This window comes from Agelaius phoeniceus, chromosome 28 (genome assembly GCF_051311805.1).
Source record: "Agelaius phoeniceus isolate bAgePho1 chromosome 28, bAgePho1.hap1, whole genome shotgun sequence".
NCBI classification, from domain to species: domain Eukaryota; kingdom Metazoa; phylum Chordata; class Aves; order Passeriformes; family Icteridae; genus Agelaius; species Agelaius phoeniceus.
Window position 1 is genome coordinate 2,962,426 of NC_135292.1, and position 24,050 is coordinate 2,986,475.

Consider the following 24,050-nt stretch of genomic DNA (forward strand, 5'->3'; position numbering starts at 1 on the left):
ATTGAGATGAGGGACTACATTTTGTTCGTCATGAAAAAGAGACCAGTGTGTTACAAGAGTTGTCTGCTGACTATTTCTGTACTACTTCATGAGATATGAGCTACAAGGATACCAGGGAAGGGGTTGCAGGAGCCCACACATAGTCCCACCCAGCAAATGGTACAAACAGATAACTCACAGAAATAATGACCAGGGAAAGGCTGGGGAAAGGGCAGGGGCAGATTAACACCCAGCAGGGAAACCTTTCCCGCTGACAAATGGTACAAGCAGATAACTCACAGAGATAACGACCAGGGAAAAGCTGGGGAAGGGGCAGGGGCAGATAAACAGTCTGCAAGGCAGGATATTTGCTTGCTTAAGCTTGATAGGGCACAGTTTGCAAGGCAGGACATTTGCTTCCTTAAGCTTGATAGGGCACGTATTGCATTAATCATAAGATTTTGGTAATTTTCCACAGAGAAGTCACCAAATAAGGACATAGGGTGAAGAAGACGTGGCTGAGGAAGACTCCGCAGCCTTTTATCACCGACCACCAGGAGACAGAAGGATGACCCCCTAGCAACAACCAGCGCAGGCGCAGAGAACTCTGAGATAACATGGACTCCTGAAGGATGGAGAGGATAAAAGGACTGAACCAGAAACTAGTTGGGGCGGCAGTTGGTGGAGCGGAGACTCCCCTGTCGCCCAGCGCTGAGCCTTTGCTTACGTAGTATAACTGCTTCAATAATTAATAAATTCTTTGATTAGAAATTACTCGTTTTGAGTCAATTTTATAACAGTTTTGTGCCGTGACTCGGATGAGAGTTTGGATCGGGTAAGATCTACCCAGAGTGGGGGGCGCCTCATCCAGTGCTTTCCGGGTGGCCCCTCTGGGAGAACCTCCGCCACTCTCACCGACGACCCTAAAATATATACTAGTAAGCAAACGGGACAAATTATACCGGTGAACCCCTTAATAATCTGTGCACGGAGTCCGGACGAAGACGCAGGACGCGTAAGTATAAAAGGGAATCCGTTCGGGCGGGGTTGGGATCCCGGAGTGTGGCGGTGGACAAGTGTGAATGAGAGGAGGGCCGGCAGCCGGACTCTCCAAGTGAGTGCGGACCCTTGAGTAGTGCGGTTCCCGTAGACCCGCGAGGGCTCGGGCCACGAAAAAAGGGGAAGTGAAAGGAATTTGAGAGTGAAAGAAGGCACTCCGGACGAATGGGGCAGGGGAAAAGCAAGACCCCAACCCAAGTCAAACTCCCCCCCATTCCAAGGGACAGCCCCCTAGGATTCATGCTTAGTAATTGGAAGCATTACCCGGGGACCGAGACTAAGGATAGGGCCAGAATGATACATTATTGCATGGAAGTATGGGGTGGGAAAGAGATTTCCAAAAAAGTTTTTTGGCCCGTGTTTGGATCATCTGAAGACTGGGTTCGACAGGACTTGAACCTATGGGTAAATTCTAAAGAGCCCTTCTCGCAAGAGGAGAGTGATTATGCCAAAATATGGGTAGCAAGACCCGAAGTGTATGTTTTCCAATTAAGAGAAGGGAAAGGGGATCCGGACAAAAAGGGGAAGAGGGACAATCATTTGGGCGACTTAATTATAGCACCGCCCCCATATGTCCCACCGCCAGCACCCAATGCCCCACCACCTCCACAACCACCTGCACCGAACAATGATGAAGAGGGTAACCAAGGGGAGGTTAACCAAACCGGTTACCAAGGCCCGATTACAAGGAGCCGCAGTAGGGTTGAGACGGGGCTATTCCCTCTACGGGAGATGCCCATGGGTGGACCACAGGCGGGTATAGGATTTATTACTGTCCCCTTGAGTTCGGCAGATGTACGAGACTTTAAGAAGGACATGGGACATTTATTAGAGGACCCTTTTGGGGTAGCCGAGAGGGTCGACCGGTTCTTAGGACCAAACATCTATACCTGGGAAGAAATGCAGTCCATTTTGGGCATTCTGTTCTCTACTGAAGAACGGAATATGATAAGAAGGGAAGGAATGCGTATTTGGGACACGCAGCATGTCCAAGGCCCGGCTGCGGACGCTAAATGGCCCCTACAGAACCCCCATTGGGACCATCAAAATGCGGCACATAGAACACATATGCAGGATTTAAGGACCATAATTATTCAGGGGATTAGGGACTCAGTCCCGAGGGGGCAAAATATAGATCGGGCATTCAACGATAGGCAAAAGAAGGACGAGTCGCCTACGGAATGGCTCGAGAGATTACGGCGGAACTTACAATTGTACTCCGGAATGGACCCCGATAGCCAAACTTCACAGTCAATGCTGAAAGTCCATTTCGTTTTAAAATCGTGGGACAACATAAAGAAGAAAATCCAGAAATTAGAGGACTGGCAGGACAGGGGGCTGGATGAACTGCTTAGGGAGGCACAGAAAGTATATGTCCGTAGGGACGACGAAAGAGACCGCAGACAAGTAAGGTTGATGGTCACAGCAACAGGTGGGGGGAGATACCAAAGAGAAGGGCGAAAGGGAGGTTCGAGTGAACAAAAAGAGAAAAGTATAGGGGAGTCAGAAGGGGTGAAGGTGTGTTTTTATTGCGGAAAAAAAGGGCATTTTAAGCGAGAATGTAGAGTCCGAATCAGAGACGAGAAGCAGTTCCAAATGGACTAGGGGGGTCAGGGGCTCTATTTGGTGGGGACCCGGAAAAATCATAAAGAGCCCTTGATAAAACTTAAAGTGGGTCCCCACAACCAAGAAATTGAATTCTTGGTAGATACGGGGGCAGAAAGATCCACGGTACAGAACCTACCAAAAGGATGTACCATCTCTAAAGAAACTGCCACTGTCATAGGGGCAAAAGGGGAACCTTTTGAAGTACAAATCATAAAAAATGTGACTATAGAATCAGGATCCAAAATAGGGATGGGAAATCTATTATTGGTACCCGAGTCAGATTATAATCTGCTCGGGCGAGACATGATTATAGAATTAGGGATTAGTATAGGTGTAGATAATAAGGAATTAAAAATTAAATTATGCCCTTTAAGGGTAGAAGATGAAAAGCAAATTAACCCTGAAGTCTGGTACACACCTGAGAGCGTGGGACAGCTAAAAATCACTCCATTTTCGGTAACTATCAAAAATCCAGATGTCCCCGTCCGAATAAAGCAATACCCATTATCCCCAGAAGGGAGACGAGGATTAAAACCAGAAATAGAAAGGTTGTTGAAGAATGGATTGTTAGAACCCTGTATGTCTCCGTTCAATACTCCCATCCTACCAGTTAAAAAGCCAAACGGCACCTATCGATTGGTGCATGATTTAAGGGAAATAAACAAGCGAACTGTAGCCCGGTTCCCGGTGGTGGCAAATCCTTATACCCTCTTGACTAAACTGGGGCCTGAGAATTTATGGTACAGTGTTATAGATCTCAAAGATGCCTTTTGGGCATGCCCTTTGGCTAAAGAAAGCCGGGATTATTTTGCATTTGAATGGAAAGACCCCGATACGGGAAGGAGACAACAATTAAGATGGACGGTACTCCCTCAAGGATTCACTGAGTCCCCTAATCTCTTCGGGCAGGCTTTAGAGCAAATTTTACAGGATTACCAAGTGGGGCCAGGGGTTACATTAATCCAATACGTAGATGATCTACTCCTGGCGGGGCAGCAGGAAGAGAATGTACGGAAAGAAAGTATTAAGTTATTGAACTTTTTAGGATTAAAGGGATTGAAAGTCTCCAAGGCAAAACTACAATTTGTCGAAGAAGAAGTAAAATACCTAGGCCATTATCTAAAGAAAGGAGAGAAGAGAATAGACCCCGAACGAATACAGGCGATTTTAGCATTACCAATTCCAAGAAATAAGAGACAAATCAGGCAAATACTTGGACTAACTGGTTATTGTCGACAATGGATTGAAAACTACAGTAGTAAGGCGACTTTCTTGTATCAGAAACTTACTCAAGAGGGACTCCTAAAATGGGATCAGGAGGACACCGAAAGGCTGCAAGAGCTTAAAGAGAGCCTAATCCATGCCCCGGTATTAAGTTTACCTAATACTAATAGACCCTTCTTTTTGTTCATAAACGTAGACAAGGGGGTCGCATATGGGGTCCTTACTCAAGAATGGGCAGAGAAAAGGAAACCGGTGGCTTATCTATCAAAGATCTTGGACCCAGTAAGCAGAGGATGGCCTACGTGCTTACAAGCAATTGTAGGATGTGCTCTTTTGGTAGAAGAAGCCCGGAAAATTACATTTAATAGCAGCCTGAAAGTGCTGTCCCCCCCTAACATACGGGGAGTCTTACAGCAAAAGGCTGAAAAATGGATCTCAGACGCAAGGCTTCTAAAATATGAAGGAATATTAATTGAGGCTCCAAATTTAACTCTAGAAACTACTAATATCCAAAATCCAGCTTCCTTCTTATATGGAGGACCAGAAGAAGCACTAACACATGATTGTATAGTGACTATAGAAGAACAGACAAAAATCAGACCAGATTTGGAAGAAGAGGAATTGGAAAAAGGAGGAAGACTGTTTGTGGATGGATCCTCCAGAGTAGTTGAGGGAAGGAGAAAATCAGGATATGCTATCATAAGGGGACCCAACCTGGAAGTGATAGAATCGGGACCCCTTAGTGGATCCTGGTCCGCCCAAGCATGTGAACTATATGCTGTACTACGAGCCCTGGAATGGTTAACAGGAAAAGATGGGACTATTTTTACGGACTCGAAATATAGCTATGGGGTAGTCCATACATTTGGCAAAATATGGGAGGAAAGAGGACTAATAAATTCACAAGGGAAAGATTTAGTTCACCGTAAATTAATATTAGACGTGCTCAGTGCCCTACGAAAACCCCGAAAAATAGCTATAGTTCACCTGAAAGGTCACCAAAAAGGACTGGATTTGAGAAGTAGGGGAAATAATGCAGCTGACCAGGAGGCTAAACGGGCTGCCCTGAGACTCCTCACTTTGCAGGAAAACATAGAACACTCCCAAACGCCAGAACCTGACCCCGACATCAAGTTTAACAAAGAGGAAGAGAATAAAATACAAGAACTAGGAGCTAAAAGGGATGCACAAGGAGCATGGAAATTAGCAGATGGCAGAGAAATAATACCTAGAGCATTGGCACATAGATTACTGACTAAGATACATCAAAAAACACATTGGGGATCACAGGGACTGGTAGATTATTTTGCTGCAAAGTATGTGAGTGTGGGAATCTGGGACATTGCCAAACAAGTAACCAGAGGATGCCTAATTTGCTTACAAGTAAATAGAAAAAATTTGAGAAAATTACCGGAGGGAGGCCGACCGCTAGCGAAAAGGCCTTTCTCCCACATTCAGATAGATTTCACCGAGCTCCCCAAAGTAGGGAGAACCAAATATTTATTGGTCTTGGTGGACCACCTAACACATTTTGTGGAAGCCTTCCCAACCGTAAGAGAAACAGCCAAAGTAGTTACGAAAATATTGATGGAAGAGATAATCCCGAGATACGGGGTCCCAGAAGTCATTGACTCAGATAGAGGGCCGCATTTTATTTCCCAAGTTACCCAAAACTTAGCAACAGCTCTGGGCATACGGTGGGAACAACATGCCCCCTGGCATCCCCAGAGCTCTGGACGAGTTGAACGAATGAATGGGGAAATAAAAAAGCAATTGACCAAACTGGTAGCAGAAACCAATTTGACCTGGGTTAAATGTATTCCTCTAGCATTGCTAAATATAAGAACAAGACCTAGAGCTGATTTAGGGGTATCACCCTTTGAAATGATGTATGGGATGCCGTATAACCTAGAAAATCCTAACGAACATCCTGTCATTAATGACACATGTACGCAAAAATATTTGGTGAAATTGACAAAGTACAGAAAGGCATTATGGGAAAAAGGTATGTTAGCACAACGGCCTCCTTTAGATTTTATCTTACACCAGGTACAGCCAGGAGATTGGGTGCTCGTGAAAAGCTGGAAAGAAAACCCCTTGACTCCAAGGTGGGAAGGACCGTTCCAAGTACTCCTCACCACAGAAGCAGCCATACGAACCGCTGAAAAAGGATGGACTCATGCTAGTCGCATAAAAGGACCGGTAAAACCCCCTCACAGCTGGGAGGTTTGCAGTCTCCCGGGAGAAACCAAATTAAAGCTGAAACGAACTGATAAATGATTTGGATAATAATCTGGGTTGGAGATAACCATTATCTCCAAACCCAGCTAATAGGGAATCGGGAGGCTCTTGGATATTGCAAACTCTTAGAGGACGAGTTGAGAAAGCCCTACTTTAAGTCCCCAAGATTAGAACATAAAGGGCACACATGGGAGGGGGAAAAAGCACAAAACAAAGATATTAGGTTAAAGTGTAACTGGTTAGATTGTGACTGTCACCCCCTTGTATGCTTTTCCTGTAAATTGTGTCACGAACCTTGGTGGTCTCATTGTCGGAGTGGTAGAACACCTAGGGGAATTTGTACGCCGTGCTATGAGAAAGAGAGGAGACTAACTTCTATCATTCTTAGTAGCAGAGTTGCTATGGGGGAGGTAAAGCTTGGATCTGACGAGTGGTGGGAAACCTTTTCCAAAGGGGTAAATCCTGATCGGTTCTGCTACCACCCTAACGAACCGATCCCCTTTCTCCTGGACATCCTGGAAGTGGTGTGTCGGAAGAAAGCCCCCAATTTGCGGCGTGACCTCTCATTAATAAAAGCTGATAACTGGGCCGCCAGTGCTAAAAAGTGGAAACGGGAGGTTTATCCGGCTCCTGAAGAATACCCCTGCTGCCGAGAAGATGGCAAACCCCGAGGCTCGCAGCAACCGAGTCGTCGGGCGAGGCAGAGAGGTAATAACCAGTGGAGTCCGTCGGAAGCCCCGACCCCCATATGGGATGTCCAGGAAATGTTGGCTGTCCTGCCCCAGGATTGGTAACCCACCACTGGGGAAACCAAAGGTAAAATTCAACCTGAGCTCCGACAATGACAGCCCCAAATTACAAGCCTTAATTCTTTTCTGGTGCATCGTAACAAGTTCAGGGGCAGAAGGGTATTCACATCAACCCTTCAAATGGTCACTGATTAGATGGGAAGACCAGTATGTTATCCAGACCAAAATCACGTCTGGCGTACCCAGCTTTTTATGTACTTTGTGTGATTTAATACCTGTAAATCCATGTTTAAATCAGTTTGGATGTTATTTTTGTCCAAGCTCAAACCCGGGAAAAGGGTATTGTAACTATCCAGGACACTTTTACTGTGCTTATTGGGACTGTGTATCAGTAAGCTCCTTTGGGGGGAACAAGGACGGGTTTATCAGAACTGGATGGGGTCCATACAGGTGTACACAGCCCACTTCCACATATACCCAGAAAGAAGGAGGGTTAGATGGAACATGCAATATGATTTACATTAATGTGACAAAACCACATGACCAAGTCTGGTTATTAGGGAAAATGTGGGGAGCCCGATTATGGGAACCAGGGACAGACAGAGGGGGGCACTTTATAATCCAAAAGACAACCGTGCCACACGACCCCGAACCAATTGGACCAAACCAGGCGATAGCTGGAGAACTAACGCTAGGAGAAAATAATGGAAATGAATCAGAAACAGCCCCAACCACTAGTTTTCCAGAAATGTATAAGCAAAACTTTACTGATTCGACCCGAGGACCTGAAAACCCGGGAGAAGGGGACTTGTGGAAAATATTACAGGCCACTTTCCTAGTCCTGAATGAGACCCATCCAAATCTAACTGAGGAATGTTGGCTGTGTTACACCGTAAACCCCCCGTTCTATGAAGCCATAGGGGTAACAGCAAAAAGCAGACGAGTAAATGGGACCAACCCAGCTAGGTGCCTATGGAAAAAAGAAGGAGAAGAATCGAGAGGGATAACCTTGGCAAGGGTAACGGGGAGAGGAAGATGTATAGGACGAGTACCAGTGGAAAAACGACATCTATGTCAGGTTATGGGGAATTTGAGTGACCCTAAGAAACCTGCCAGCTGGATACTGCCAGCAGCAAATACTAAATGGGTCTGTAACACTCTCGGAGTCACCCCATGTATAAATATAGACCGATTTAATGAATCCAGTGACTTTTGTATTCAAGTATTGATAGTACCCAGAGTCCTTTACCACCCCGTAGAGTACGTTTATGAACAATATCAAAATATAGGACCCCACATAGTGAAACGGGAAATATTCACAACCTTCACTGTAGCAATGTTACTAGGAATAGCTGCAGCCGGGACAGGAAGAGGAATAGCCTCACTCATACAGCAACACCGAGGATTCCAAGAACTAAGAGCCTCTGTAGATGAAGACCTCAGGAGGATCGAAACCTCCATCAAAGACCTCACAGAATCATTAGATTCCCTAGCAGAGGTAGCCTTACAAAATCGAAGGGGGTTAAATCTATTATTCCTGCAACAAGGAGGACTATGTGCTGCTTTAAGAGAAGAATGCTGCACATATGTAAACAAGAGCGGAATTATACGGGACTCAATGGCAAAACTAAGGGAGGGGCTAGAAAGAAGACAAAGAGAAAGGGAAAAACACCAAAGCTGCTATGAATCTTGGTTTAACTATTCTCCTTGGCTTACAACTTTATTATCAACGATAGCGGGTCCACTACTTCTCTTACTATTGGGACTCACGTTTGGCCCTTGTATTTTTAATAAATTGATTAGCATTGTAAAAGGCAGATTAGAAGCTGCTCACCTTATGCTCACACGAGCAAAATACGGAACCTTGAAGATGGATGATCCAGAAGAATCTCTGGAGCTCAGCAAAAGGGAATTAGAGCGTTTTGACGAACAAAATTGAGTATCAAAACAAAGGGGGGATTGAGATGAGGGACTACATTTTGTTCGTCACGAAAAAGAGACCAGTGTGTTACAAGAGTTGTCTGCTGACTATTTCTGTACTACTTCATGAGATATGAGCTACAAGGATACCAGGGAAGGGGTTGCAGGAGCCCACACATAGTCCCACCCAGCAAATGGTACAAACAGATAACTCACAGAAATAACGGCCAGGGAAAGGCTGGGGAAAGGGCAGGGGCAGATAAACACCCAGCAGGGAAACCTTTCCCGCTGACAAATGGTACAAGCAGATAACTCACAGAGATAACGACCAGGGAAAAGCTGGGGAAGGGGCAGGGGCAGATAAACAGTCTGCAAGGCAGGACATTTGCTTGCTTAAGCTTGATAGGGCACATATTGCGTTAATCATAAGATTTTGGTAATTTTCCACAGAGAAGTCACCAAATAAGGACATAGGGTGAAGAAGACGCGGCTGAGGAAGACTCCGCAGCCTTTATCACCGACCACCAGGAGACAGAAGGATGACCCCCTAGCAACAACCAGCGCAGGCGCAGAGAACTCTGAGATAACATGGACTCCTGAAGGATGGAGAGGATAAAAGGACTGAATCAGAAACTAGTTGGGGCGGCAGTTGGTGGAGCGGAGACTCCCCTGTCGCCCAGCGCTGAGCCTTTGCTTACGTAGTATAACTGCTTCAATAATTAATAAATTCTTTGATTGGAAATTACTCGTTTTGAGTCAATTTTATAACAATGGGGTGTCCAGGGGGTCCCTGTGCCCAGGAAAGGGGGTGCATGGTCCCCGGTGTTGAGGAAGGTGGTGGGTGGGGGCTGTGGAAGGCAGGAGTGGGGGTCCAGGGGGTGCTGGGGTCAAGGAAAAGCGGGGGCTGGGGTGTCTGAGAGGGGGAGGGCCGGGAAAGGGGGTGCGGGGGGGCATTGGTGCTGCATGAGGGGGTGCAGGAGGGTCCCCGTGCTGGATAAGGGGGTGCAGGGGGGGTCCCTGTGCCTGAGAACGGAGGGTTTGGGAGGGTTCCAGTCTCGGATATGGGGGTGCACGGGGGTCCTGGTGCAGTGGAATGGGGGTTCAGGGGGTCCTGGTGCTGTATAAGGGGATGCAGTGGGGTCCCGGTGCCCAGGAATGGGGGGTTCAGGGGTGCCGGTGCCAGATAATGGCCTGGCTGGGATCTGGTGCTGGGAAAAGGGGTGCAGGGGGTCCCAGGGCCAGATAACGGGATGCACTGGGGTCCCGGTGCCCAGGAATGGGGTTCCGGGGGCTTCCGTTCCCGAGTTCCGGGGTTCAAGGGGTCCTGGTGCCTGAAAATTGAGGTTCAGGGGGTCCCGGTGCCGGGTAAGGGGATGTAGTGGATCCCGGTGCCCAGAAATTGGGGTTCAGGGCGGTTTCCCTGCCCGGGAATGGGGGCTCAGGGGGTTCCAGGCTGCAGATAAGGGGGTGCAGGGGTTATCGGGGCTGAGAAGGGGGTACAGGGGGGGTCCCAGTGTCCCGAAATGAACGTTCAAGGGGGGTCTCTTGACCCCCTGGAACCCCAGGGGACCCTCCGGGATCCCCTGGAACCCCTTCCAGGAAGCGCCGGGAATGAAGAACTGGGGGGACGCCGAAATTTGGGAGATCTGGGGGTCCAAAAGCCGAGGAAAAGGGCGGGTCTGGGGTCTGGGAAGGACGAGGTGGCCGGGAATGGGCGTGCAGGGCGTCCCAGAGCACTGACGGGGGTGCGGGGGGATCCTAGGCCCGGATTAGGGGGGGCAGGGGGGTCCCAGTGCCCAAAAATTGGGGTTCAGGGGGTTCCCGTGCCGGGGAATGCGGGTTCGGGGGGAGTTTCCTTCCAGGAATTCGGGATTCAAGGGGGTCCCGGTGGCCGGGAATTGCGGTTCCGGGGGCGTCGGTGACCAGAAATGGGGATTCAGGGGGGTCCTGGGGCCACATGAGGGGGTACAGGGCGGTGCCAATGCTGGGCAAGGGGGTACAGGGGGTCCCTGTGCCCAGAAATGGGCGCTCAAGGGGGTCCGCGTGCTCAGGAATGGGGGTTCAGGGGGGTCCCGGTGCTGAAAAAGGGTGCTGAGGGGGTCACAGGACCGAAAATGGGGGTTCAGGGGAGTCCCGGTACCCGGGAATGGAGGTTTAGGGAGTTCCCGGTGCCCAGGAATTGCGGTTCAGGGGGGTCCCGGTGAACAGAAATAGGGGTTCAGGGGATCTCGGTGCCAGATGAGGGGGTACAGGGGGGTCCCGGTGCTGGGGAAGTGGAGTGAGGGGGGGTGGCATGACCCAAAATGGGGGTTCAGGAGGGTTCCCCTGCCCAGGAATGGAAGATCAAGGGGGTCCCGGTGCCCGGGAATTGCGGTTCAGGGGGGTCCCGGTTTCGGGGGGTCCCACTCACCTTTGGTCGCGGCCCCCGGGTCCCCCAGGAGCCCCAGGAGCCCCCGGAGCACCCCCAGCCCCAGCGCTGGGGCCATCGCAGCCGTCCCCGATCGCGGCTGCAGAGACGCGAAAGCGAAAGTGCCCGAGGGAGCGCGCGGGGAGGGGGAAAGGGCGAATTCCAGGGAATTCACCTGGATCCCCTCCTGGCACCCCTCTGGATCCCTCGGGGATCCGTCTGGGACCCTCCAGGGCCGCGCCCTGCGGGACCCCCGGGCCGGGCTCTGCTGAACTCCCGGCCCTGCGCTCAAACTCTGCCCGGACCCCGCTGGGCTCGGCCCAAAGCCGGGCAAGCAGCGGGAGCAGCGGAGCCAATTTTTGCTGCGGGTGCGGGTCCCACCCCCGGCGGAGCAGGGCTGGGCGCTGGGACCCGATCCCTGATTCCCAATCTCCTTCTCTCTCTCGCTCTCTCTCTGCTGTTCTCTCCCTTTCCTTTGGGGGATCATAAATCCCAGAGCGGCCGCAGAGCCCCGTGCCCAGGCCGGGTTTCCCAGCAAAGGGAGGCTGGGGCTGAGGTGCCCCGGGCTGGCCGGGAATGGGGGCCCGGGGCTCCCTGGGCTCACGGAAATGGGGGATCCAGGGGCTGGGAGAGGAGGATACCCGGGAAAGGGGGTGCAGGGGGGTGTTGGTGCAGGATAAGGGGGTGCAGGGGGGGTCCCAGTGCCCGGGAATGGGGTTGGGAGGGGGGGGTGGGCAGCAGCTGCTGGAGAGAGACTGGGACAGACTGGAATGGACTGGGACAGACTGGGAAAAGAACCCACTGGGAGCAGAACTGAGGCAGCAGAGATCATACTGGGATATACTGGGACCACACTGAGGGCTACTGGGAACATGCAGGGGACAATTGAGATTGGACTGGGAGGGACTGGGAATGGTTTGGATCATCGTGGGACTGACTGGAATCATACTGGGAGTGATCAGATCTGTAGTAGGGGTGAAGAAGAGAAACTGGAATAATGCAGGGAGCAACTGGGATCATACTGGGAGCAGCTGCCCCATGCTGGGGTCATACTGGGATCATACCGGGACTGATGGGGTGACACTTGGAGTGACTGGCATAGTACTGGGAGTGTCTGGGAGTAACTGGGATCAAACTGGAGGTGACTGGACTTATACTGGCAGCAACTGGGACCACAGCGGGGGCAAATGGCATCGGGTAAGGTGTGACCGGGCTCATCCTGGAAGTGCCTGGGGCCACACTGGGCTCTTCCTGAGAGGGACTGAGAGTGAAAGGAACCATACAGGGCATGACTGGGAGCCGCTGGGACCGTGTCGGGGGCAACTGGGATCCTACCGGGAGTGATTTGGACCATACTGGGAGTGACCGGGAGCCACCGGTGAGGCGGCGGCGGAGCTGGGAGGCGGCCGCAGCGCAGGTGGGAGCCGCGCTGGGTTGTGCGGGGGCTCGGGGCTCGCTGCGGGCCTCGGGGGCGGCAGGGGGCTCAGGCGGGTTCCTTGTGCCGTGTCCGGCCCGTGGTGCCGCTGCCGTGAGGGCGCTGCGGGAGCGGCTGCCCGCGGTCTCCTTGCGGCCGCTGCCTCGGCAGGAGCCGCTGCCGGAGCAGCGCTGGCTCGGCCCGGTTCCTGTGGCTGGCACAGGGGCGGCTGCCCCGTGCCCGGGGCTGTGCGGGGAAATTCACGTGGCCGGAGGTTTCCGTGCCCCGAGGAGACAGAGGAGTCCTGTACAAGTGACTTTATTGCTGAGCAGAGGGAGAGGCCGTGGCGCATTTGCCGTGCGCTCGCTGCCATTGTTGTAGTTCGCAGCCTCCTTTTTATCCTCATTTTCCCGCCTCATCTCCCTCTCCCTTTGCCCACTGGCCGAGGTACTTGGAAGGTTCAGACCTCCCGATCTGCCAACTGCACGTCCTCGTTAATGTGCACCCCCACTTTTGTAGAACAGCCGATATTCACGGCTCTGTTAAGTCTTTTTTGTTCTCGACGTTCAGGAATTTAGCGGGACATTCTGTGAGCAGCAGTCCGTGTTAATTAATAACATTTATTGAAGCTGGTGGTTTCGCCCCTTACTTCCTTATCTACAAGTCCCTGGCCCCTCGCTCAGCTGCTGAATGAGCTGCATTCTCAAGGTGCGGAGCATGGTAAAAAGGTGAGAGGTGCTGCAGCACATCAGAGCAGAAGCAGCATTCGTTTAACCCATGGTCTGCCAGGGAACCACAAAACCATGTCCCATTCCCATCCTTTCCACGTTTGGACTGGTACATGAGCTGCTTTTTTGTTTCCTTTGTTATCTTTGGCTTTGTCATCTATTTGCCAAGACCAGTTTGAGTCATTTGATTTTCCACAAACTCCTCTTTTCTCTGCTATCAGATGATCTGATCCCATCCCATGGTGAAATGTTGTGTTCCTCATTTCAGTGGATTGCTCAGCAGGAAGGTCAGGAGCTGGAGCTGTCTGGTTGGTTATTCCGAGGCCAGCTTGTAATCTAATGGTGCCATTGAAATGAGAAATGGGTTCTGTGGCTCCTGATATGAATTGGTTTGGGTTCCCAGGGGCTGGTCCATGGTGTTGTAGGATTTGTTCTGCTGGCCGTTCATCTTCTCCCCATTTTTGGCCGCTCTCTCCAGCCAGGGCTGCATCAATTGACCATTTGTCTCTAATTAAATCATCAAATACTTGGATTCCCAACTGATTTCCCGGAACTTGTGGTAGCAAGAACATCTCAGTGCTCTAATCCACCCTATATAACATAGACAGTGACAGCACACGTTGGAGTGGGCAGAGGGATGATTCCCCCCCATTTATTTATAGTGAAGTTTTCCCAACATTCTCCATTTGCTGTTTCCCTGTGCAGCTTCACCTGTTTCTGTCGCAGGGTCAGATATCCTCACCCCGGGCTCTGCCTTGAGCTGTGCAAATTCCATCAGTGCAAGCAGGCAGAGCTCGGGGTGAGGGGCAGGGGGAATCAGCCCAATTCCTGCCCCAGGCAAGAGACCCAGGTACATTGGCCAGGCTTTGCCCAGCAGGGTTCATTTGCATTCCTAAAGCTCCTCTCCTGGCTGACTAGAACCAAAGCTTCTCTTCCAGGGCTGCCATCTGGTGAGTCACATGTGGCCCCCCGGAATCTGCTTTTTTTAAAAAAAGTATTAACTATTTAAGAGTTAAAAGTATCACGGTTAAAGTTCTTCAATTTTGCAAAATGCAACATAAAGGCGAACATGGAAAAACCCAGACCAAAAATTGATTCTCACCCTTCTGTCCCAAACCTACCTGACAATATAAAGTAGGATTATTATAACAAATGTTTCTCATGTTGTAATCTTATCACTGAAACTGTAGGGAAAACAAAAACTCTCCAAGAATCTCTTTCGTGTGAGAGAGTCAAGGCATTGCTTGGTTCTGGCCAGGATGGGCAACAGAAATAATTTCATCCACACATAGCCCGGCTGTGCAGAAAACATCATTCCATGACATGTCAGTTTTACTCGATTTTTCCTAAACTTTACCTAGTCTGAACCAATCTAAATCCACTGCTTTAATGTTCATTGCTTCCAAGTCGTGTAAGTTTTTAGTGTTTGGTTTCCTATTAGACTCGGATTTCTTCCCCTCTGCTGTGAATTCCGCCCACACTCCTGGATTTCCTTCTCAGCCTTTTCCAGACCAGGTGTCTCCAGCTGTGCGGGGGCAGTGTCTGGGGTAGCTGTTGGTTGCTGTTTGCTGCGGGGCGTTGATGTTTTGTTGCTGGTCCTTATCTCTGTGGGTGTCTTTTGGGCTATTCCCAGTCTGTTCGGATGTTAAACTCGTCTCCATTGAGTGGTGGAGATGAGTTTAACATCCGAACAGACTGGGAACCCCTTAAATAAAACCTTTAAAATTTCTTTCCCAAAGGCAAACCTTTGAGTAGAGAAACCTTTCTGAGCAGAGAAATAAGATTTAAAAGAACCAGGATGGGTACATTTTGCAGCAGTGCAGTCGCAGGCAGCCCAGAGTGTGGGTGTGAGTGAGCCCCAGGGTGGAATTGTGCCGCGGTGCTCCCCAGCAGCTGTGGCAGTGCAGGCCCAGCCAGCGCTGGAGCTGCAGCAGCGGCAGCGAGGCTTGGCCGCAGTGGCTGGAGGTGCCAGGGGAGGGTGGCCAGGATTCCCGAGGGTTTGAGCAGAGGATCTGTGGGCAGGCCCAGGGGCTTGGCCCGCTGTGGAGCCCTGGCTGCTGCTGCGTTGCCTTCAGGGCAGGCTCAGGGGCGGCTCCCATGGTCCTGCTGCAGGCGGGAAGTGCAAATCTCCGGGGCTTCAGAGCCCCTGAGGCCAGGCTGAGGGGTCCCCCCGTGCTCAGCTGTGCTGGCGGCTGTTTCTGGCCTCAGGGACACTTGGCGTGGGCCCCTTGGCCACCAGTGGTGCTGCTTTGCACTCCTTAGGCAGGAGCCGATGGCCTGGCTGGGTGTTGGCAACAGCAAAGTCCCAGGGCAGGCTCTGTGCCAGCCCAGCTTCCTGCGGGAGAGATTCCACAGGAGACAGGATCCTGGCTACAGCCTGCCTTAAATACATCCCTTATTTCCACCCTGCACTAGGTGGAGAATTGCCCAGGTAAGGAATTCCAGACATGAATTCCAAGGGAGATAATTGAATATCTGCCTTGGGTCTGGCTCTTTTTCTTGCCAAGGCCAATGGCAAAAGCTGTACCCATGGCATCTTGGTTTCTATCTCCGGCTTCCAAAGGTGTTTCTTTATTTCCCCATTCATTCTTTCTACCCAACCCGAGCTCTGGGCTTGCCAGGGGTTATGGAGGTCCCATTGTATTCCTAAAGCTGCCATAACCCCCTGAAGGGTCTTTCCTGTAAAATGAGTTCCCCATCTGAATCTATTGCTTCCACAATCCATTATCTTTGAATTATTTCTTTTAGCAATAGGTTAATAAGTGATCCAGTGCTTGCTGAAGCAGTCAGAATTGCTTTTGCCCCCCTGTTAGGTGCCATGGTGTCACCAGAAGATTTTGAAGCCTTCCTGCTCAGGGCATTTCAGTGCCAGGCTCTTACAAGCACCCACAGCTCCTTGGGTTGAGCTGAGCATGGGCCGGTGACCTGCGCTTTGTCTGATTCCCCTTCCTTAATAACAGCCTGTCTTGTAGCTCTTTTCCCTTCTGCTGCCCTTGCAGAGCCATGCACAAACACATTGTCTCCCTCAGGCCAGGGAATGTCCCATCAATCTCTCCCAGCCTGGCTCGGGAGCTCTGTCCCTTGAGTGCAGTCCTGGGTTCCTTGCCAGCCCCTCTCCAGGCTGTTCAAACAGGAGGCTGGGTTAAACCCTTGCCCTGTCCTCAGTTCTGAATCCTCCTGTGCCACTGAACAAGTTTCATACTGTAATAACCGAGCCCTGCTCATCCATTGAGAGGCTCTTTTGGTTGTCAAAGCTTTAACTTGATGCCAGACTTGAACTCTAGGAGATCCTCCTGTTGTCATCAGTTTTCAGGCCTCTGCTCCCACGGAAGCTGTGGCTGCACAATTCTGCAGACAATGAGGCTGCTCTCTGGCCACTGGGTTAAACATTTTAGCACAAGAATTCCTTTGGCAAGACCCTGTTTAACGTCCACCTATAATTCAAATTCTTTTTCCCTGTCTGGAAGGCCCAGGCCACTCGCCTCAGTTAATCTTAATTTTAACACTTGAAAATTCTGTGTTTCCTCCTTGTGTCCATCCATCCAGTTTGTTGACTGGCAAGATAGGAGTGTTGTAGGGAGACATCCTTGGCTCCAAAAGCCCTGCCTTTAACAGGGACTCAATACCAGGCTGTGAGCCCTTCCTTCCCTCTCTTGGAACAGGGTAGTGCTTGTCCTGGTTGCTTTAATTTGTAGAGGCTCCATATCTAATTTTCTGTATTTCCCTGGGGCTGCCCACACTTCTGGGTTCACTTCAGCATAGGCCTTGTCAGACTTTTGACACAGAGGTACAACAGAACTGGCCTCTGTATCCCTTTTTACAGTATTAAAATCCAGCTCTCAAACTCCTTCCTAGTTAATTACAATCACAGGAGGAAGAAAAAGAAATTCATTTATTTCAAACCTATCCCCCACAGCTTCTAATAGTGGTTGAACAAATCATACCTGCTCATCTTTCCCACTCATTCCCTTAAAAATTAAAATATTCCTTTACTATTTTCCCCTTTAGGTCTAAGATTCAGAGCAGATTGAGAGGCCCCTGTGTCCATCAGGAAATGCCTCCTCTCAATGCAGACCCACCTGAATGTTCTCAAGGGCTCCAGTGTGGAGGGTCCCTGGTGTGATGGGAGCTGTGACAGCCCTGCCAATCCATGTCCATCACGGGGTGGACTTGCTGGTCCTGAGGGTGCTGCTGTCTCTGCTTGCAGTGTCCTTGTGCCCTGCAGCTGGAGCCCTGATTCCTTGCCAGGGGCTGTTTGGGTGGGCTGTGCCCTGCCGAGGAGGGCAATGCCTCTGCCGGGTGCTTGTGGCCGAGCCGTGCCCTGGGTGCCGGGGCCTCCTTGGGCCCTGGGGCTGATCCCTCAGGGGCTGTAGGAGCTCTGCCCTGGCCTTTGCCTTCAGCTTGGCCTTTTGCTGCTCCCTTCTTGCACTCACCTGCTGGGCCTTTGTGCCCAAGTGCTGCAGGGCCTTCTTCTGCCCCTCCTGCAGCCCCCCTCAGTGCCTGTGGGTGCTTGTCTTGCTTTACAAGACAGGTGTCTGCTTGGGAAGGCAGAAAAAGCCTCTCTTGGAATGGAGAATGCAAACCCCCTCCCTCTTAATTTTTAGGATAGTGAAATCAAGGGGCTCTCAGGCAAAGATATGGGATTAGGAATAACGGTTCTTTACTAGTGTGTATAATATAATAATAGTAGTGTGTATCAACAGCTCCGGCAGTGCCAACAAACAGAGCCCGGAGCCGGTCCCGGCCTTTCGGCTGCGGCGCTTTCCCCTTGGGTGCAGTTCCGGGCACGGCCGGCAGGGGCGCCGGTGGCTCCCGCGGGGCGGGGCAGCGCATCCCTGCCATGGGAACCTCTCTTCACGGCAATAGAGCAATCCCTTCATCTAACTCTTTCACTTTTTTACCTTCTCTAGCCTTTCTCCCGTGTTTTGGGAAAGAATTTGGAGAGGGCTGCCTTTTAACTGAGCTCCTCGTGTTTCGATAAGGTGCTTCCTCTAGAGAGAGGGATTTTCCCTGAACAGCCGGAGCTGTGGTTACCAAGGGGACGTAACTCAGAGCAGGAGGGGTCAGGGGAGGATATCCCGCCGAGGCTCGGTCGGAGTGTGGGCAGGGTCTGCTGCCGGAATCGCCAGAGGGGGATCTTCCCGTGGAGGCCGAGCCGGAGCGTGGGCAGCCCCCACATGGCTTCTGGCGGCTGATCCGGCAGCTCCCGGCAGAGAAAAGGCAGGTGGGAGACCCCGGCAGCAGCAGCGGCGCTGCCCAGCGCAGCTGGCACGGGCAGGGCAGCCGGGGATGGGATGGCTGGGACCCGCCCTCGGTGCGGTCGGCGCGGTGACCTCGGCCCACGCGGCAGGACAGAGCAACCCCATCTTGCCCAGCATGGCCGGCAGAGCGGCCGCGGGCCGGGCAGTGGGGCCAGGGCACACAAATTCACCGCCAGCGCCGGGGCAGGTGGAGCTGCCCTGGGCAGTGAGCCTGCACCTGGGATGGAAACCGGGACAGGCGGAGCTGAGGCGGGCAGCGAGCCGGGACCCGGGACAGGCGCCTCGGCCGCCAACGGAGGGGGCAAGAGCTGCAGAGGATCCCACTCTCTTTCTGACTTTTCCTCTTGTTCCCCTCCCTTTCATTTCCCCTTTTTATTTTCTTGGTTTTTTCCTCGGGTGTTTCTGATACTTCAAAGATTTTTATGCCCCTAAAATCTCCTGTCTAACATATGGCATATTCTCTTTCTTCTAGATTAAATGGGTTTTTTTCCAAATAAATCCAGAACCTAACAAATCTAAACTTCTGCTTGGATATTTTGAAATGGTCGACGAGCTAACTCATGACCTCCTAATGTTGTTTTTCTCATCACCTTTTTATTTATCCTTTGGCAAATTAAGCATCTTTCAGTGACTTGCTTTGCTACACCAAAAATCCCAGTGCACCCAAAATTCCTTAAAAAATGATCACACAAAGCTTGAGTACGCCAGTGGGGTTTCTGATGCACGTCTTCTAATCTTTTCCTTGTAAGCACATTTTATTAAGTCATGGAGAAGTTTCTGTTACTCTGATTTATCTTGTTCATTTCCTATCTTGTTTAATTCTTTTTTCTCGGCTTCCCTAAACTTTGGAATTTCCAGTTTTTCCTCGTTTGGAGTTAATATTAAACTAACTCTTTCAGCTCCATTTTCTGCTGCATCCTTAGCTTTGTGATCTGCCCCCAGTTTGCCCAGTTTGCCTCTCCTTTGGCCCGGGCCGGGTTCCCCCCGCCCGCAGCGGCTGGGAGCAGCCGAGAGCCCCGCGCTGCCCATGCCGACCTGGCCCGGCTCCATGGCCGCTGCTGCCGCGGGCTGCGAGGGCTGCGGGAACGGGGCACCGAGGGTGTGGCTGCTGCTGGGGGAGGAGGAGGAGGGAGGGAAGGGCAGGGATGGAGGGGGAGGAGGAGGAAAGGGAGGAGGGATGGAAGGGGAGGGATGAAGGCGGAGAGAGAGCAGCGATGGAAGGAGGAGAAGGAGGTGGGGTTAGGGAGGAGGAGAAGGAATGGAAGGGCAGGGATGGAAGTTGAGAAGCTGGTGGGCATAACAGAGGAGCTGGAGGGCGGATGGAAGAGGACGATGGGAGGAAGAGGAAGAGGAGGGACAAAGGCAGATCAAGGCTGAGCTGAGGCAGCCACGCGGTCTCGAGCCCTGCCTGAATTCGCAGCCCCCACCTGTGGGATCATCGCCCCCCCCCCCCATGGCTCCGGTGAGCGGGGAGGGGGAGCCTGGCCCGGATATCCTGGGGGGTCCCTGGGTTGGGTTTTTGGGGGGATGTTTGGAGAATGAAGAAGTCCAAGGCTGAGCGGAAAAGGCCCCTCGGGGGGACATCGGGGGGTGGCGGTGGCGGCTGCCGGCAGAGGCAGCCTGGAGGAGCAGAGCCCTGTGTGCCCCAGGAGGCCAAAGTGGGGAGGCCAGAGAGGGGGGAGCGCCGCCATTGGCGGGAGCCTCAAGAGCCTGGAGAGGGGCAGGGGGGACTCCTTGGAGGCGCTGCAGCCCAGAGCAGAGAATGAGGGGAGAAGGGAGCCCGGGAGCCCAAAGAGCCCCGGCATCCCGAAATGGGGAGGGCCAAGAGGGGGGAGCTTTTGGCATTGCTGGCACTGCCAGCAGCCTGGGCAGGGTGGGCACCCAGGAGAAGGGGGACCCCCAATGCAAGGGTGACCCCAGCAGCTGGGACGGGGGGAACCCCTGAACGCCAGAGGGGAGGGACCAGGGACGGGCAACCCCTGGGAGGCTTTTTCAGGGCTGAATGTTGGTGTTTGGGAGGTTTTTCTGGAGCCCAGATGGCCGGATTAGAGATGTACCTGGTCAGAGAGACCTTCAAACTCAGCGTGTGTTGGGGTAGATGAAACAGGAAAGCCTTATGAATATTATTGTCTGGCCTTTCATTCCAATCCTGCTTATAGTTACTATATTCTCAAAAGCTTTTGAGAGTATAGGAACTCTAAGCAAGATTGGAATGAAAGCAAGCTTTTAGATACCTTAGTTACTGAACAAAAGGAAAACAATGGTGTGGCCCGACTGAAGGTAATCCTCTTCTGATGAAACAATTCCCACTGCTTGCAGACAGGTCCAAGGGTCACAGCAGACTCTACTAGCTCAGCAGAAGGGCTCCAAAGAGGTGTTTTTAGGGTTTGAAATGTAACACAGTATGGTGATGTAATGATTCTTACAGGCTGTATGTAAATGCTAAAGGATTTGTATCTTGTACTGGACTGGTTAGTGAGAAATAGAATATTTAACACAGAAGAAGATTTATTGTATCGTAACGGGAACCTTACACTCTTACACTCTTACCCTCTTACTCTCTCACCCTCTCATCATCTCTGGTCCTCTCTTCTCTCAGGCCTGCTCCAAGCTGTGGCTGGCAGCTCCAAGCAGGGCCCTGCACCCAGGCCCTTTGCAATAAACCACAAGTTCCACGACCTGGCTGCAGAGATCTCTCGTCTCCGTCCGTCCCAACCGTGCTACCCCCGACGCTCCTACAAACGTGCTCATCCCTTGTTTTCCCCAAACCAGGATTTCCCATTGCCAACCCTGAGAGGCTGTGAGGAAGAGGAAGATGCCCCGGGACACTGAGGCAGGTGAGGAGGAAGTCAGTGCCCCTTTCCCCTCTGTGCTGCTCCATCTCCCAGCCCAGCAGGGCCCCCGGCTGCAGCACAGCCCTGGGGGGATCTCATTGCCCTTGCCTGTGACACGGAGGCAAATCCCATGCTGTCCTTGTCCTTCCTCGCCCAGAGCAGGAGCTGAGCATGGAGAGCAGGGAGGACAAATGCCCGCGGCAGAACCTGGTGGCAGAGGCCGTTTTGAGCGGCTCCACGGCGCAGGAAGCCAACGGGGAGGAAAAGGCCCAGAGATGCCGCACGAGGAGGGGCTGCAAACGCAGATGGCGGGGATGTGAGGGGGAAAGAGGCAGCCTGGGCCGGGAAGGCGGCCGGAGATGGAGGCAGAGCTCGGAGCTGGTGCTCCATGAGCAGCTTCATGATGGGGAGAAGCCCCACACGTGCGTGGAGTGTGGGAAGAGCTTCAGGTGGAACTGCCACCTGATCAGGCACCAGAGGATCCACACTGGGGAACGGCCCTACGAGTGTGGGGAGTGTGGGAAGAGCTTCAGAGAGAGCTCCAGCCTGATCAAGCACCAGAGGACCCACACTGGGGAGAGACCCTATGAGTGCTCCAAGTGTGGGAAGAGGTTTCAGACCAGCTCGAGTCTCTTCCAGCACTATCAGAGTCACACAGAGGAGAGGCCCTTCCAATGCCCTGACTGTGGGAAGGGATTCAGGCAGAACTCCACCCTCGTCACCCACCGGCGCATCCACACTGGGGAGAGGCCCTACGAGTGTGATAAATGCAGGAAGAGGTTTCAGACCAGCTCCAGTCTCCTCCGGCACTGTCGGATTCACACAGAGGAGAGGCCATTCCAATGCCCAGACTGTGGGAAGGGATTCAAGTACAACTCCGACCTTGTCAATCACCAGCGCATCCACACTGGGGAGAGGCCCTACGAGTGTGATAAATGCAGGAAGAGGTTTCAGACCAGCTCCAGTCTCCTCCGGCACTGTCGGATTCACACAGAGGAGAGGCCCTTCCAATGCCCAGACTGTGGGAAGGGATTCCAGCGCAACTCCACCCTCGTCAGGCACCGGCGCATCCACACAGGGGAGAGGCCCTACGAGTGTCCCCAGTGTGGAAAGAGCTTCTCACAGAGCTCTAACTTGACCCGACACCAATGGAGGCACCGGTAAGGGAAGCCCTGCAAGTGCCCCGAGTGCGGGAAGAGCTTCGTGCGCTGCTGCAGCTCCATCCCCCACTGGAGGAGGCACTTTGGGCACAGCCCTGGTCACTCTCATTCCCTGTGATCCATGTTGGGAACACGCCTGGCTGTTTGTCCTTTGGTTTGGCTTTAATTTTTGCTCTTCTCAATATCTTTGCACTCCAAAAACCCAGAGGGATTGATCTGTCACCTTAAAACCACTCAAATCCCACTGAAAACTAAGTTTTAAGCCATAAATGCTCAATCGCACTTCAAATTGCTTGTTCCCTCCTCAAAAAAACTCAGTCCCAGGATAAACTTGCTCAATTCCACAGCCATCAGGGTGAGATGGGGTTGGAAGGAGATTGGGAGAAGTGGGATCATGTGGAGCAGTGGGATGGGGATTGTGTGGGCCTGGGTGTGTGGGATGTATTTGATAGCAAATAAAACTTTCAAGAGGTCCTGATTTCTGTCCCGTTCATTTTCAGTCAGTTCTGTTTACAGAGTGCCACCTTGTCAGCTGATTAAATTCCTATAAAAGTCCCATTTTTAAATCATCTAACCCAAACAGTCCAAAAACCAATATCCAAGTAAAGCCACTCACCTATAATTAAATTTTTAAAAAATATTTTAATTGTTTTTGAGTATCTAAGGGTGATAAAGTTTAATTGTTTGGTTAAAATGTCTGAGAAATTATACTGCTGTTTGGTTTTGTGTTTAGTATATTTGTAATATGAATTGTTTCACTACGGTGTGTTAGATTGTATGCTAGTTTTTTTAGATATTTTTTATCTAAAGTATATTAGTCATCGAGTTAAAACTTTCAAAAGGGATTTCTTGGTATATAATTTGTTTATTTATATGCATTGGTAATATTATAGCAACAATTGTTTTTTTGGGTTGAACCATTTGAATATTGTAAGGAAGACTTGAGATTTTTATATTTCATTTTTATTATAATTTATTTAATTTTAATTATTATTTCTTTATTTATAATTCTAATTTTTTTGAGATGTGTCCTGGTTTAGGGCAAATTTGAGAGAAAACCTCCACGGGGGCCCCTCCAGAAAGCAAAGCCACAGGGCCCTCCCCCCAACCGGTTCGGGAGGGATTGCTCAGAGAGAAGTGGAAAGAACCTGTTCATTTAACAGGCACAGCACCCCCAGCACACAAAATGAACAATACCCATGACACCGCTCTTTCCCGGCTCTGAAAAGGATGACAAATTCAGAAAGTCTCTCTTGGGGGTGGTCGCTCTGTTCTCAGTCCCTCCGGCGCTGGGGCAGCTGCTGCAGCCACAAGGTGCAAACTCTCGGTGTTTCCCAGCTCCCAGTCCAGAGCAGCTTCAAGTAATTCTGAAAAAAGGAAAGGAAAAACAGTCCAGGGAAAAATTCAGACTGCTTAGCTAAACTAACTAATGAGCAGAAGCAAAAAGCGAGAGCAAAGCAGGAGCA

General features: G+C 51.4%; 1 protein-coding gene and 1 long non-coding RNA gene across 2 annotated transcripts in view; both read left to right on the top strand.

The window, feature by feature from the left end:
- Nucleotides 1-24,050, top strand: part of LOC143696053 (uncharacterized) — a 1,205,294-nt gene that overhangs the window by 807,825 nt on the left and 373,419 nt on the right. Inside the window, 1 exon segment of the mRNA XM_077191259.1 lies at nucleotides 21,868-22,550. Within this exon segment, the coding sequence (XP_077047374.1) occupies nucleotides 21,868-22,550 (683 nt within the window).
- LOC129126578 (uncharacterized) lies at nucleotides 790-9,522 on the top strand. Its single transcript, XR_013185501.1, has 3 exons — nucleotides 790-994; nucleotides 5,920-8,977; nucleotides 9,231-9,522. It is a non-coding gene; the product is annotated as an uncharacterized LOC129126578 (long non-coding RNA).